This window comes from Ixodes scapularis, unplaced genomic scaffold, assembly GCF_016920785.2.
Source record: "Ixodes scapularis isolate PalLabHiFi unplaced genomic scaffold, ASM1692078v2 PGA_scaffold2__306_contigs__length_199485367, whole genome shotgun sequence".
Taxonomy (NCBI): domain Eukaryota; kingdom Metazoa; phylum Arthropoda; class Arachnida; order Ixodida; family Ixodidae; genus Ixodes; species Ixodes scapularis.
Window position 1 is genome coordinate 73180404 of NW_024609857.1, and position 15550 is coordinate 73195953.

Genomic DNA, 15550 nt, shown 5'->3' on the forward strand with positions numbered 1-15550 from the left:
CCGCAGTCCGACGCAGCCCTGGCGCACGACGCAGTGTTGTCCTTCGCCCGGGGACTACAGGCTCTGAGCCGAGCCCGCAGCCTGGAACCCAAGCACGGAGCCACGTGCGACCCGGGATCCACCCCGTGGGCCTACGGTCTCTCGCTCGCCACGCAGATCAAAGCCGTGAGTGCTCGCTGCTCTTCTCTTCCAAGATGGATAACTCGGCGCATTAGTTCTTCGCGGACATGCGAGAAGAGTCTGGGAGCCGCGTTCCACCGGTGCATGCCTGCCCACCTGGGAAAGGCAGCAGACCGTCTACTAACACAAATGTGGCCACTACTATGCGGCCAGCAAGTGCTCCAAAATGGCTCTTTCGAGCATCGGAACGCAAGGACGCCAATCGAAGGACATGGAGAACGCGCAGGGAACGCGCAATGATACCAGGCAGGCAAGCAAGCGCCGTCATCGGTACAGGCTGCAAAGGGGGAGGGGGTACAAAAAACTATAGCATACGCTAAAGAAAGTTAAGACTGCTTACAAATAGGAATGCGAAAGAATTCCTACACGCAGCGCATTCCCACAATCAGCACGCCACGTCTTCCCTTTTCACTTGGCGCTCCGGCGGTGACATCCCCCCCCCCCCCCCCCCCCTACCCCTGCGCAGACGCGGCGAACCCCGCCGGCTCCACGGCTTCCGTGACGATGCATCTGCGTTGCTCTGCTTTTCTTTGTGTTTTATTTCTGAGGCGCGTCCGCTTTGACCTTGGCCGGATTCCGTGACGAAGCATCTGCGTTGCTGTGCTTCTGGCAAATGGGAATTGAACTGCCGTTTCGCTCTACAGACGGTTACAGACAGCGTCGGCTTCGCTCCATGGGACAGTTAATGCTTTCGCGTTAAAAAGCACGTGGGCGCGTTTAAGGGGTAAACAGAACGCACGAAGTGCGTAAGGAGCGGACGAACTTGCATGCCGTACACTCCAAAAAACGCTTGAGCGTCTACTTACCCGCAAAATGCTCAAAGAGCCAATCTCTGTGACCTACGAAATCAGCTCAGCAAATGATGAGGCGGAACATCCGTTTAGACCTAAAAATGAAGTCTGCGCTGTGGCATTACGGAATGCAGAGCGTCATGCTTGCATTGCGTAATGCCACAGCGCAGACTTCATTTTGAGGTCTAAATGCATGTTCCGCCTCATCATTCGATGAGCTGATTTCGTAGATTGCAGAGATTGGCTCGTTGAGTGTTTTGCGGGTAAGTAGACACGCAGGCATTTTTTTTTTTTTTTAGAGTGTAGAGTCATGTCAGGAGTGCACGCGAGTCCCGGGCATTTCGTTATCGCGGTACAGCATCTGAAGGAACGGTAATCGCCGAATAAAAAGCGTCCAAGAACCAATTAGGAAGCAAGGATTGTGAACGCGGTCAAGCCATGCTCTGCGCTTCTGAAGCTTTCAGCGATTACGGTGGAGTTCTAACCTACATTCCGTTTCGCAGATATTCCGAGCGCAGCCGACGTAAACGATCCGATGGAGGCAACCAGGTATTCCGCCAAAAATGCAACGTCTGCGTGGGTCGTCTTTGGGCGTTCCCCTTAAATCACCGGCTAAACGAATGACGTGTAGAACGAAAGCGCAGCATCACGCTGCCTTCACTGCTTAGCCGCTGATGGCAGACGCGGAGAGGCGATCGAAGCGTCGCGACGATGCAATTCTGGCTCTGCGTGCTTGGCTACGTCGGATCGCAGCAACAGCTCCACTCGGACTCGCTGTGAAGCGGAGTGGATGAGTGTCGCAAACCTTTTGAGGTTGAGGGGGGGGGCGAGGTTTTCGACATCGATAAACGATTTCGAGTAGTGTTCGACCACTATGTGCGTCCGCGTGAAAATTAAAGACGAGCTGGCACCATCTGGCGGAGGAGGGGCGCGATATTTATTGGGTTCATTGTTTCATTGCGTCTAAAAATAAATATGTATGATTTAACCTTATATTGTGTAAAAAATTTTGTTTGTTTGTTGATTTGTCTTTGTAAAATGTAGCGCAAAGTAGAGTATGAATTATATTTCTGAACACTCAAAAGATTTGTGTAGGAGTCAAACAACACTGTTTCATAACTTAAACATCGTCGAATTTCGCTGAAAGTTCGAAGGTTCGCCAAAGCCACTCGAATCTCAAGTTTGGCAAACGTTCGTGACACCGCTTTTCCTTTACTTCTCATTTACACGGCGAGCAAGTCGATCAAACGCACCTAAACACGCCTCTCCACGCTTGAAAGAAATGCCACAAAACCAAAAGAGAGTGAGAGAGAGAGAGAGACACATTGATCACTTAAGTGACCAGAGCTCCGCCGCAGTAGTCTTCATTTCCTTTAGTGGGTAAACAACATCTCGGACGTGAGTTCTTTGTTTGTTACCAGGTCATTAGTAGTTGTTGTAGTCGCCCCCAACGCGAAAACGGTAGGACGCCTCATTCGAACGTCTGCGGCCTCGAGCACGCGCTCACTGCCTTCCGTCGTGCTTCGGCTGCGAATGCATGTTCGAGCTTCACGAGACGCCGAAGCGTTCTCGCTGGACTCGGGACGTCCGAAACTCCTCCCGGTCTTTCTCACCCTGTCAGTGGCTGTAGTCGACAAAACAATGTACCGTACTATGTATTCCCTCTCCTAATTATTCAAAACGTCATTCAAAAACTAAGAAGAAAAGAAAAAGAAACAGACAAGCGTTTGTTATGCTCATGCGTTGCCCGATTCCTTGTTCGGCCTTCACAATGCAACGCTGCAATTTAATTGGCTGTGGAGTGATAATGGGAAGCGTGCGACGACAGTGGCGCCGCGGTGCGGCTTCCAGCAGAGTCATGCGGCGAGCACATCAGTTGGATCAATCGTTTAGGTATCGCACGCTCCCATCGCCATTGCAGTGCGATAGCACGCGCAGCCGCCAGCACCCGCCCGGAGGCGTTTCGGGGTTTGCGCGTGGAGTAAAACCTTTGGAAAAGTCCGGGGCCCTGATTGGCCTGTTTCAAGCACGTCACGCCCCGCTTCCTTCCAGAACTAGGCACGAGCGGCGGCCACGGATTTTTTCGCAGCTCTGCAAGTTTGTAATGAAGTAGAAATTTGGGGAAATTCCGTTTCAAAAGCCTAAAAAAGACAGTCTAATTTAGAAATAAAACTTGATCGTCCCCCCGCTCTTTTGTTGATGGTTCGGGATGTATTTCGTGAACTTAGATCAACGGGGTAACTGTATATTTTTATTACACATTCTGTCGGTCGCTAGTGAAGTGATTGCTGCGAGAGACAATTCCTCCTCGAAACCCATGGTTGGTACGAAAATTGGCGGAAGAAAAACACGTTTTGTAGTATTCCTGCTTCTATCCATTTAACCCACAACAATACATGGACGTGTTCCGATAATTCTATCTTATGAAAATTATTCTTTCTGTGTTACAACATGCTTCAGACATGAGAAATAAACCTAGATTAATCAACATGAAAGATAATGATTATACCAAAAGCCTGCTTTAGAGGTATGCGAAATAACGATGGCAAAAAAGGGGCAGTAAAATCAAAGTGCATCGGTGTTCTTTATATTTTTTCTGTTCATTAATTGAGACATATCAAGCCGTAGGTGTACTCAGCAAGTTTTGGTGTCTTTCAAATATTTGGTTGCATGGTAGCGCTCAACTATTACATTTTCACTGCGCGCAGCCACCCGCATGTAAGATAACACATAAAAACCGGTCAATGTTTTAACAATTTATAGTACTTTTTAACACTTTCCTCCTTCGTTTTGTTTCGTGACGTATATTTTATAAAACAATGATAAGTCAAGAAATCCCGAAATATTTGTGTCGTAATTCTGCCTCGTCATACTAAACGACTTAGAACCGCAGCATATCTGAAGTTCTGAACAAGTTGTGAACTAAGGTGTACCCGGAGATTAAAAAAATGAATTTACACACAGTTTCGCACGTGCATTCTTCAGAAACACAGGATAAACGTTTAATTATATCCCAGTGAAGAAAATGTCGCTTCCCTGGTTGAACCTAATATTTGTTTGTTGCTGAACGCTCGATCATCGCCCCTATTGTTCTCTGCCACAAGCTGGTGGAGGGCCTTCGATAAATAAATACTAATAATTTATTTTTAATACAAATATTGGCACTGTTCGCACGATTTCGCGTAAACATCTCGTGATGTGTAGAGTATAACGTGAAGAACGTTTGCTCTTTATGTCTTACTTTGATCATTTTGTCCTCGCTCTCATTGTAAGTACACACTCAAAAAAAAAAACATGTGTCGGCTTTCCCGCACAACACTCGGAGAGCCAATCACCGCAACTTACGGAAGCAACTCAGTGAATGACGATGCCGAAAGATATATGTTTAGACCAAAAAACGCAGTCTGAGTTGTGACATTAACCAATGCAAGCGTGACGTTTTGCATTGCTTAATGTAACAACTCAGACTGCGTTTTTTGGTCTAAACATATGTTTCGGCATCGTCATTCGCTGAGCTACCTTTGTAAGTGGCGGTGATTGGCTCTCCGAGTGTTGTGCGGAAAAGCAGACGCACGGGCTTTTTTTAGAGTGAAGCTCGCAAAGGCTTTTGTCGTATCTATGGACGACTATTGTGCGCTGCAGCGCCTTTTTTTAACGCGATAGTGTTTACCAGCTCGTGTCGCAGAAAAGCCGGCGACGGCGGGACGTGAAAATCCTGATTGGTCGATATTGGCATGACGTCACAGCCACATGGCCTCGCGCGGGAATCTCAAAACAACCCACAACGCTCACATGAAACGTGACGTCACGCGTGTGATGAAATAGAATAAAACAAATCATGTAAGGCGAATTAAAGGTCGCCGTATGTCTCAAATGATTTCAATTTATAAAGTAAATTATTTGCCTTAATGAAAAAATGTAAAGAACTTTAGGCGAAGGTGGGATTCGAATTCACGATCCTTCGGTTACGAGCAAAACACAATACTGACTAGTCCACGCAGTAACTTTATTTTTGTCTTTATTCCAGCATACACAACTCAGACGTCCAGGCTAAGCGTTAAGTATTTTGATTACCACTTCTCAATTAATACGTTGGGGCTTTTTAGGAGACTCCCGCACTCTCCAACACGCTAAGGAACAGTATTATGTTGTGCATAGGTACTACATATTTGTGTCACAAATTAAATAAAGTATGCTTCAACCGGTTGCGGGTCAAGGTCCGCATGCCTCACTACCATCCGCGAACACCAGATGCTTTACAGGCCAATTAACGTTTTAAGGTCGTACGGCGCAATTTCCTGGGAAGTTATCGGAAGAAAACAGATGAAATGTGCTATAATTTTAAGGTCCTTTTTCAAGGTTCTCTGCAACCCATCCCAGAACAACAGGGCATCCCAAAAGAAAATAAGCATGTGCTTTATAGTTTCGGAGCTTTACACAGGAAGCAATTGGTGGTCCAAGGAACAAAATTCCTTTCTCGTGAAGCCAGACCTTCACAAGGAGCGTCAAGGTATGAAGTTTGAAAAAATGAAGTCCTTTCAGCACGTGGCTGGATTGCCATTTTCTTCACGCGACAAAGAGCATCCTTACCGGCTTTCTGGTTGTACAGTGTGCGATACAAAGGTTCGGGGAAAAGTGTGTCATACAGGACGTTAGGCAAAGATTTTCTAGTTATTAACGACAAATATTCTCTGGAATAGCGTACTGCCACCAATGGTATGCTTCAACGACCTCCTTTAGGAATCCAACAATTCTTGTTGGCTGCTCGCCATGACTCGAGATTAGAAACAAAAGCAAGTGCCCCGCAAGTTTTGTCTGAACTACCGCGCGCATAAAAGACTTCAGTATCACGTAGAGAAGTGAATCACGACATGAGGTGCTGGACAAACAAATGGGGTAAGAATAATCCCCCCGAAAGTAATAAGACTGAAGAAGTTGTTTCTTTAAGTCGCTCTCATTTTGATTTCCAGATGAATGTAGCACATTTTCTATGAACTTTCCTCAAAACACTCTGTGCACAATGTAACATTTGAAGCACGTATATGAGCCTAGCAACAAGATATATGTTGCAAGCCGTTGCTCTAGCAAAAAACGCTTAGGACTTTGTGGCCCATTTCCCGTGCCTCAATCCTGCAAAGTTTTCTCAATTTATAGGCGCACCAGTAATATCGCAAGTGTTTTTAACTAAATCAATAACGCGGCTTACACTTTTTTGACTCTCCAAACAACTGCTACACCATCAGCTTACGCCAATGCCTTGACTTCTAGGGAGTTAAGGGTACACCCATGAACGTTTCTATCGTTAGCGACGCTCAAACAGAAACGCTCAATATAAAGCGCGAATAATAAAGGCGAGGGCGAGCAACCCTGACGTACTGAGGTCTGTACACGGATGCAGCAAGTTACGCTACAATTTACAATTAGTCGCGTAGAACAACCACCATATGCCATTCGTACGCCTTTATAAATAGCATCTTCAATGCTAATCTGTCACAAAATGACCCAAATAAATTTATGACGTACGTGGTCGAATGCTTTTTCTAAACCAAACTGAAGCATGGCCATCTGATCCTCTTCTTCTGTACAGCATTCTAAAATGCTTCTGGCTACTTGAACGTTTGTTTGTATTGTACTGCACTTCATGCGACAGATTTGGTGGTCACCCACAAATTGGCCACCTACGTGCTGTATACACCTTTTCCGCGTAGTCGTCGCCATCTTGCGTGTTGCAGCGACAGCCGCGCCGTCTGGCGTCTGGCATACGGTTGTTGTGCGCCCATTTTGGTATGCGGAGAGCAGCGTTGTTCCTAGCTCCCGCGTTGTCCCCACTGACCCCGTGTATCGTATCTTCATTGTTTTCCCTTTAGTGAGTTCTTAATTTGTTTGTTATTAAAGTGTGAATTATTCTTGTGTTCTGGCGTGTTTATTCGCCTTCATGGCGCCCGTTGTTGTGCCAACAGCACCGAGAGGTTCGTCGCCAGCGTCGCCGGTAATCGAAATCGGAGGCATGTTCACTTTTCCTGAGGACGTTTACCAGTGTTTACTCTTCGCGTGTTGTTGTTTGTGAAGAATGACAGCCTTCTGGTGAATGTCTAACGGAGGGTTTCTATGCGCGAGCGAGGGCACATAGAAACCCTCCGTTTGCACCTCCAAGCTGCAAAATTCGTTCTACATTTGACTTATCGAGGCCTATTACTGCACTTGTAGATGTCCGTTTCTATACTGCCTATTTGCTTTTTTTATGTGCTGATATTGCATAGCTTCCCCGCTGATATCAGCGGGGAAGCGATGCTAAATGTATACGTAACAGCCGCATTCGCTTTGCGACTTCTTGTGTTCGGTGCACACTTTGTCGCGCGCTATCTTCCGTTTTCGGAAATTGCTGCTGCAGCCAACGACTGCGCAGTGGCAGCCCGGTGACCAAATATGCGCGGACAGGATACATCGACGTATTAACCCACCTTATTACAACTGACTTCGCTGTCAAGGGCTTCAAAACCCATTTAACGCGCACCACTTCAGCATCTTGCCAGCCGGCTAGGCCTGCTCCCGCATACCGGAAGTGTTAGAACCGGAAGGACTATTCCCGCTGTGCGCCGAGTCGCCGAGTCGAGGCTACGCACGTTACGCGCTGGGTCGAGGTTAGACGGAAAAGGTGTATGCACTAAAAAACGTTTGTGCGTTTACTTTCACGCACAACACTTAAAGAGCCAATCACCGCAACTTACGGAGGCAGCTCAGCGAATGGCAATGCCGAAACATATGTTTAGACCAAAAAAACGCAGTCTGAGTTGTGACATTAAGCAATGCAAAATGTCACGCTTGCATTCCTTAATGTCACAACTCAGACTACGTTTTTTGGTCTAAATATAGGTTTCGGTATCATCATTCGCTGAGCTGCCTCCGTAAGTTGCGGTGATTGGCTCTCCGAGTGTTGAGCGGGAAAGCAGACTCACGGGCTTTTTTTAGAGTGTAGCATTCCGTTGAGGATTTTTGCTAATATCTTATAATCTACTTTACATAGATTTATTGGCTGATAACCTTCTACACGTCGTAACTTGGCGGCGTCCTCTGATTTTGGAATTAACACAGTGTGGGTTCTAGAAAAAGATAGCGATAATTATTTTCTTTTAGAATATTCCTCTATGACAGCGAGCAAATGGAAGCGTGTACTTTTCTGAAATTATTGTAAAAATTTTAACATAGCCCATCTGGGCCTGGGGTTTTATTACAGGGCAGGTCGCCTATTGCCTTTTCGACTTCCTTCAGACTGATGGGTGCCTCCAGTCATTCCTTTGTTTCGTCATCTATCCTCGGCATAAAAGAGAAGAGTTCGTCAATTCTATCATCTTGTCGTTCAGATGTGGGTTCCAAATTCGTTGATAATATTCCAGAAAGGCATCCTCAATGCTTGCTTTGTCTTTAGGTAGGGTACCATTCATCTCTATTTCGAGGACTTATTTGGACAAAGCGTACTTTCTTTCCGCCATCAAGACGTGCTTGGTGGGTTGCTCACCGCAGAAAAACCTCCGTGCCCTCGAACGTACCGTAGCGCCTTCGTATCGGTCTCTCTGGAATTTCTCGACGTGTGATTTGACATTCGCGGTCTCCTTTGCTTCCCAACCGGGGTATTCACATTCAGCTTCACATAGAGTACGTAAATCCTAGGAACAAGAGAAAGCCACAAAGCGGATGTGTATTCCATTCGCTCCTGTTTTCTCTGGTTACTGCTACTACGTTGCCCATCGCCAGTGAGTATTTTTTTTCTCTCTGATTTCATCATAAGCTGTTTTCGCTGGCTTGCAAGGGTCTGGCTGGCCCTTTGCCCTGGCACTCCAGCCGGCTAGGCATGGAAATGTCAACTTCCTTAGTCGCCGCCATGGCGGAACCGCTCCCGCCTGACAACGAAGAACTCGCCAGCGTGTCAGGCGACGAAAATCAAGATGAGTTCCAGGATGTTGCCCGCGGAACAAAAAGACGCTGCCCAAGTCAAGGCTCTGGCTCTAGCGAGAAGACTATCATCACCCCAAACAGAGCCCACTGTCGGTCTCGTAGTTCTTTTCATTCCTGTGGATGGAGATGTAAGAATTGACTCTATCAATTCTGTCCGCCTCACGTCCACTCTGGCGACGCTCGTGCCTTCGTGTGTTATTGAGTTTGGCTATAATAGGCAAAAGAACCTCCTAGCGATTGACACGCGGAATGAACAGACGATATGGACTCTCCTTGGCTAGACTACGCTTTGTGGTATTGCCACGCGCGCAGCTGGCCAAGTAGGCAGCGCGCGCGTGGCCTAACGGTTATCGTGTCTGCCTCCCACGCGAAAGGCCAGGGTTCGATTCCTGCGAGCGACGTGTCTTTTGTTTGTCTCTGCAATTTAGTTTTCTGGTAAATTCGAGCATTGTGTTGCTTGTTCAAGGTCCGAATGGTTCTACGCGTCGAACATTCTACGCCGATTATTCCAGAAGCTCACGCATGTCGTACATAAGGGACTCCGCGTGGCGAGCCGCAGTCAGTCTCGCCCCAGCGTTCGACTCTGCTGTTACGCCGACTTTGACGCCCGCGACGCTCTGTTATTATCTTTTGTACCCTTTTATTTTGTGGCACAAGTTTGCCACATTAAACGCTTATTTCTTCCTGTTTATTTATTGTTTTTTTGGTCACCACTCGTGACAGTATGAAAGTGCGTGCTTTCAAGCCTCGCGGAAAGGCCTCCACGTTGGAATCGTCCGCGACATTGACAGCACCCTTTCTTACTCCGCAATACTCGGAGTTCTGCGCTCAAAAGTAGGCATCCGCAACGTCCGTCGCATCGGCAAGTCCACTACTATTCGTGTTGAGTTTGCTTCTCCTACACTTCCTGAGCACGCCTACGTCGGCCTGGTTCAACATGGCGTCGACTTGTCTGTCAACAACCCCATCCAATGCCACCGTTGCGGTTTATTTGGCCATGTTGCGGCTGTTTGTGAGCGGTCGCTAACTTGCGTCCGATCCGCACAGCCTCACGGAACTACGGAATGCAGAGGCTCTAACACCTCTTTGCGTCAACTGCAAGTAACCACATGAAACAACACAACAACAGGGCCCATTCTGGCAAGCTGAGCGCTCCGTGTGTCGCTACCACTGCAAGAACAATGTGTCCTTCGCAGAAGCACGAGCCAAAATTGACAAACGTACGGCCGAGCGCGCGGCTCCACGAGCCGAAACTACAAGAGAGGCGGTTGTTCTAACTGAAAAACCCCAACGGAGACGACGTCATTCTCGACGACGACAGGTAAAACAACCTGTTGCAGACAAATAAGACTCGTCATCATCCCTAGCCGCCGAAGCCCCGAAGCCAATGGACACAGAGCTTTCGGCTAAGGAAGCATCTGTCCTTGTCTCCTCTGGAGAGAACAGCGGGCGACAAAGTTACAAGGCAGCACTGCAAAGCATGCCCGATCGTCGTCACCACCAGTTCAGGCCGGACCTGTACTCCCGGCCACTCAAGCTCCTCTGAGTATTGTACAGGAGGCAATACCGTCACACCCAAATCCAAGCACCCTCACTTCCTCGTTAGGTAGCTTCGTACGCCAAATAATCGTCATAGTGCGAAAATGTGACCCGCTTCTGCGGTATCCACGGACAAACCAGCTCCTGAATTTTATCACACAGAGCCTTTGGTCGAAAGTTTTCTGCGATGAAAGTATTTACACAGCTCCGTTTTATTTTTATGTCTTCCTGTTCATCTATTTTACAACGGAACGCCCGCAGCATTCCTTCTAAATTAACAGTGTTGCAGTATTTTTTTGCAACTCAGTCTGCACCTATACTTGCAATTTCGGAATGCCACCTCAGACATGGCTCTCGAATTCAGCCCTATGTCCATTACCCTAGCGCGGCGGCCATGCCTAACAGCTCGTCACGGGCATCATTCTTTGTTCACTCCAGTGTGCAGCAAACTGTAGTGGATGTGTCCCATTTGTGTACAGGAACAGCTGAATTTCCAGAATGCACGGTCATATTTCGCTACTATGTCCTTCTGGTCGCTTTGATGCGAAGTGCATTCGCAGCTACGTCTTCAATTTCCTGGTCGTCTCCTTATATGCGGAGATTTTAACGCACACCATCCTCTCTGAAGTAGCAAACGCACGACGCCTCGGGGTACGGCTCCCGCAGATGAGATTGAAGCAACAGATATGAATATCTTGAATGACGGCTCTCCTACGGAGAACCTTAGCGTGCTGGACTTTGCTCTCGTTTCCCCAAATCTAGACGTGTACTGGTCGTTGAATGCGGACACGCGTATAAGTGGTCAATTTTGATGAAGATACCCGTAATGACCCGCCTCCCACGTCGTCAATACAGTGTAACAAATTGAGACGTATTTCACGAAACTTTTCGCTTTATTGAGTCGTCAGAGGTTATACACCAACTCATGTTTACAAACAAACCAGAGCGCCCCTAGCGGACACAATCGGCGCCGCGCATGCGCGATGAGGGTGTGGGCAAAAAGCTCGCCGTCGCCCATAAACAATCCATTGAAATGCGATGTTGTCGGCGTCGGTGTGAGTCCCCCTGCTCTTTTTCGCGTTCGAATTGTTGATTCTACGTCTTCTTGGTGATGTCTGACTACTTGAGCGGCGTCAGCGAAATTACCGAGGCTCGCTACACCGCGAAACTTCGTGTGAATAATGTGACATGCGGCGATTCATTCCGCGTGGACGCCGCAGTATGTACGCTAAAACCTGATTCGCATGATGAGATTTCGCTCACAATTTTCAGTCGCCACGCCGCTCGGGCTGTAAAAGCGTGAACCGTAGCTGAGATGGTCGACGTCGATACTGAAAATCGCAAGCAGAATCGTACCAAGTCAATTAGGCATAGCAAGTCAGTGATGCATGGTCACTGGTAACGATGATCAACATCTCCTTGTATTTACTGTTTACATCGAGCCTGCTTACCAACCTTCAAACTTAAGTCTTTTGAGGCCTGCACTTACTTTGTATAGCAAGTACCGGGCCAACATCTGGTCTACGCGCCGGCGTCGTCTAAAAGAGCAGACGATAAGCAGAAACGTTTGAAAGAGCAGACGACAGTTCGAACGATCAGGCAGCCGTCTGAACTTGAAGACGCACTGAACGTAGTCCGCAGGTGGTCCGCACAACTTGATGGCTTTCTGGCGTTCATGTTAGAACAAAACAAATAAATCTGATGACCACAAGTATCCGTGAATTCAACCCAAAGTGCTTCCCGCCCAAGCAATCGTTGTCCGACGGCGTCTGCTTTTCCTTTTTCACAGCACATATCCAGATTCTCGGACGAACCGAGCACGCGAAAACTGACCTTCAAACCTTTCTCGACTCTTCTGGTACGGCCCCAGTCCCGGCGTTTTGACGTGAAGGCAGGTTTTTGTCTGGTTTCCTTCAAAACAACGCAGGAATACACGTCTGGCGTGGGGACTTCTGCCCAGAGCCCCAGACCGGAAGTGCGGCCGACGCACCACCACCGCGCAGTGGCGTCACAGAGATGAGTTGGTGTGTTCTAAAATATATTCCTACATGCCTCGTTCAATCCACATGTAAAATATCTTTAATGATATCTCAGCCGTCCCCGGATTTGAAGTATGTACACTTACGTGCCGTTCGCCGCCGCCCTCAGCACCGTGCGCGCCGATCTGGTAACGTCTCCCATTGGGTAGACTGTCGTCGTGTTACATCAGCTTTACTCCGTCACACTCGCGCGCTTCGTCGTCGACAATTTCGTCAATTTGCCTTGTCACTAACTCTATGTACACCTAAGCCAAAGCTCTGCAAAGTACTGAGAGTTATGGGCTGCTCTTCAACACCTCAAGATGTGTTCATCGCCCTCAGTCTTAAAACCTGCCTTAAATTATCACAACTTGCTGATGATTTTTCGGTGCGCTTCATTGTACCCCAGCGCTCTTCTCGATCTTTTTATCCTCGATCACTGACTGGTGCTGCACGAAGTCCGCATAGTCTGGATCATCTTTCCACTATGTCGGAACTGGATGCGGCTCTTAGGAAAGGCAAACGCTACAGTGCTCCTGGGTCTGATGGCATTACTTACCAAGCATTGCGTAACCTGAGTGATAAGTCACGCGTCGTCTTGCTTGAATACTTAAATTTGGTGTGGGCTACTAGTATTCTTCCGCAAGAGTGGAAGCATGCTGTAGTAACTCCCATATTGAAACGAGGCAAGCCTTCCCCGGAACTGTCATCGTACCGCCCAATATCCTTGACGTCGTGTGCTGGAAAACCACTGGAAAGCTTGGTGCTTACGCGTCTCCAGTGGTATCGTGACGACACTGAAGCCCTGCCAACTGAATTACCGGGATTCAGAAGTGGACGCTGCACTGCTGACTGCATTGCGAGCCTTACATCAGCGTTGGAAGACGCTCGTTCACGAGGAGACACTGCTTTGGCAACGTTTCTTGATGTTGAACGAGCCTTTGACTCGGTTTAACATGATGTAGTTATTGCCTGCTTGGATCACTTTAACATGACAGGAGGAATGGTAAAATATTTCCAAGCGTTTCTGAGCAGCAGGACAATTAGTGTTTGCTTGGGCAAAATTACGGGAGCCGTGCATCCACTGTTGCGTGGGTTACCTCAAAGCAGTTAATTGTCTTAGTACAGTGCTATTTAACATCGTCATGACGACAATACCTTTATTCATGCATAAATCACCACACCCTAGTGGTATTATCATCTATGCGTATGACATCTGTTTGTGGGCTTCCCATTCTGATCGATGCATTCTACGTCACTTTATGCAAACATGCCTCGCGATGCTAGAAGACCTCGGACTCGCCGTCTCAGCCCAAAAAACAAAGGTGCTCGCTTGTTCCCGCCACCCCTTCCGTCATGGATTTCCGCGGCTTACTTTATGTGGGACTCGAGTACTGCACGTGCGTAACTATCGATACTTGGGGATCGATCTTGATTCCCGACTATGTTGGCGTCGGCACGTTACGAATCTTATACGTCTGTCGGCGATGATCACATCTCTTATTCGTCGAATTCGTGCACTTGAGTGAGGATCGGCCCCTAAAGCCTTACTTTGCGTGCACCGGGCGCTTAACCTTTCCCGCATTCTTTATGCGGCGTCATATTTGCCGCCTACGCGATCTCTATGGGATCACCTGGAACGATGCCATCGAGCCATAATAGGAATGGTTCTCGGATTTCCTTCGTATTTTCGAATCGAGCAAACGTGGATGGAGGGCCGAGAGATATCGGTAGCTTTACGCGCTGTGAACCGTGCTCTTCAACATCTGGTTCGACTTGCTGAGTCGAGCAGTGGTGTCTCGCTGGTCACTGACATGCAACCGCGTCATTTTTCACAAATTGGCGGTTACTGCACCTCTTTAGTTGAGGCTCTCGATTTCATACCCTTCGTCCATTCTCCTCCAGTTTACACCCCGTAGAGCAAGCGCCTGCTCTCCATCTACGAGGACATCCCGGGTTTCCATGGAAAATCACAACACCCTGTGTGGTTAGTCGAGCTCTGGCGGAGGAGGTGATGATGTCTCGACATTCCTTTTTTACGGCCATTTATACTGATGGCTCTGTCGACTTCATTCATAATGTCGCATCTGCAGCTCACCACATCCCCTCAGAATCCTGCTCATGGTTAGGACGGTTCGACCATGCCGTGTCGTCGACTACTGCTGAGCTGAGTAGAATCCACGCAGCTCTCATTCACGTCGCAACGAAACAACCAGGTAACTGGCTTTTGGCAACAGACTCTCGGTGTGCGGTGCAAAATATTCTCAGCAGCAAAGGCGCCAATCCCGATTTGGTTCGTGGAATAATTAGTCTGGGTCGACTACTTGTCTCCCATGGCTCTGACCTGCGAGTACAGTGGATCCCCTTGCACATTTGCTTATTTGGATATGAGATGGATGACAATCTAGCTCAACTGCTCTAAAACTACCCAGTGCGACGTTGAACCTCCCCAACCACTCTGACCCGAGGCTGTCTATTACAATTTGGATACAACACAAGCATCCCGTTTTCACAGTGGCGTCTGATGAACCTCCTCCCTCAACCGGTACGTGTAGCCTAACACGGAAGTTTGCTCCCCTTCTCCACGCTAGTGAACCTGCACCGCATCAAAAGAACAACCAGCTTCTTCTGCGAGCACTGCGATCAGCCAGAAACGTTGACGCACATTTTTTGAATGTTGACGCTACAATACAGACCGAACTGCGCTTCTAGCTTCACTGAAGAGCCTTGGTGTTTCATCCACCCTCGTGGACACGCTATTCACCAAGGGTCCACTATCCACCTGCTCACGTCTCCGAAAGACTGTGTTCAGCTTTTTGGATGCCTGTGGGTTTCTGGCAAGGCTGTGATGTGTGAAAAAATATGACCGCCCACTTCTTTTTCCGTGCTTGTGTGCCAGTGATAGTTTTCTCATCAAGTTCCCTGCGGGAATTTGTGAACATTATGTGATACTCGTGTTCTAAATATGCCCATTTTCTCACTTTTGATCGGTTGCTTGCCGACTCCTTATTTTACTTTAATTTGTTAACTTATGTTACATCATCCTACATTTCTCATCGCCATCTGTTC

The 15550-nt window shown here is 47.9% G+C and overlaps 1 protein-coding gene across 1 annotated transcript in view; it reads left to right on the top strand.

Moving 5' to 3' along the window:
• LOC8024287 (glutamate receptor ionotropic, kainate 2) overlaps window positions 1-15550 on the top strand; it is a 326542-nt gene that overhangs the window by 204494 nt on the left and 106498 nt on the right. Inside the window, exon 6 of the mRNA XM_042291446.1 lies at window positions 7-165. Within this exon, the coding sequence (XP_042147380.1) occupies window positions 7-165 (159 nt within the window). The remainder of the gene's footprint in view (window positions 1-6; window positions 166-15550) is intronic.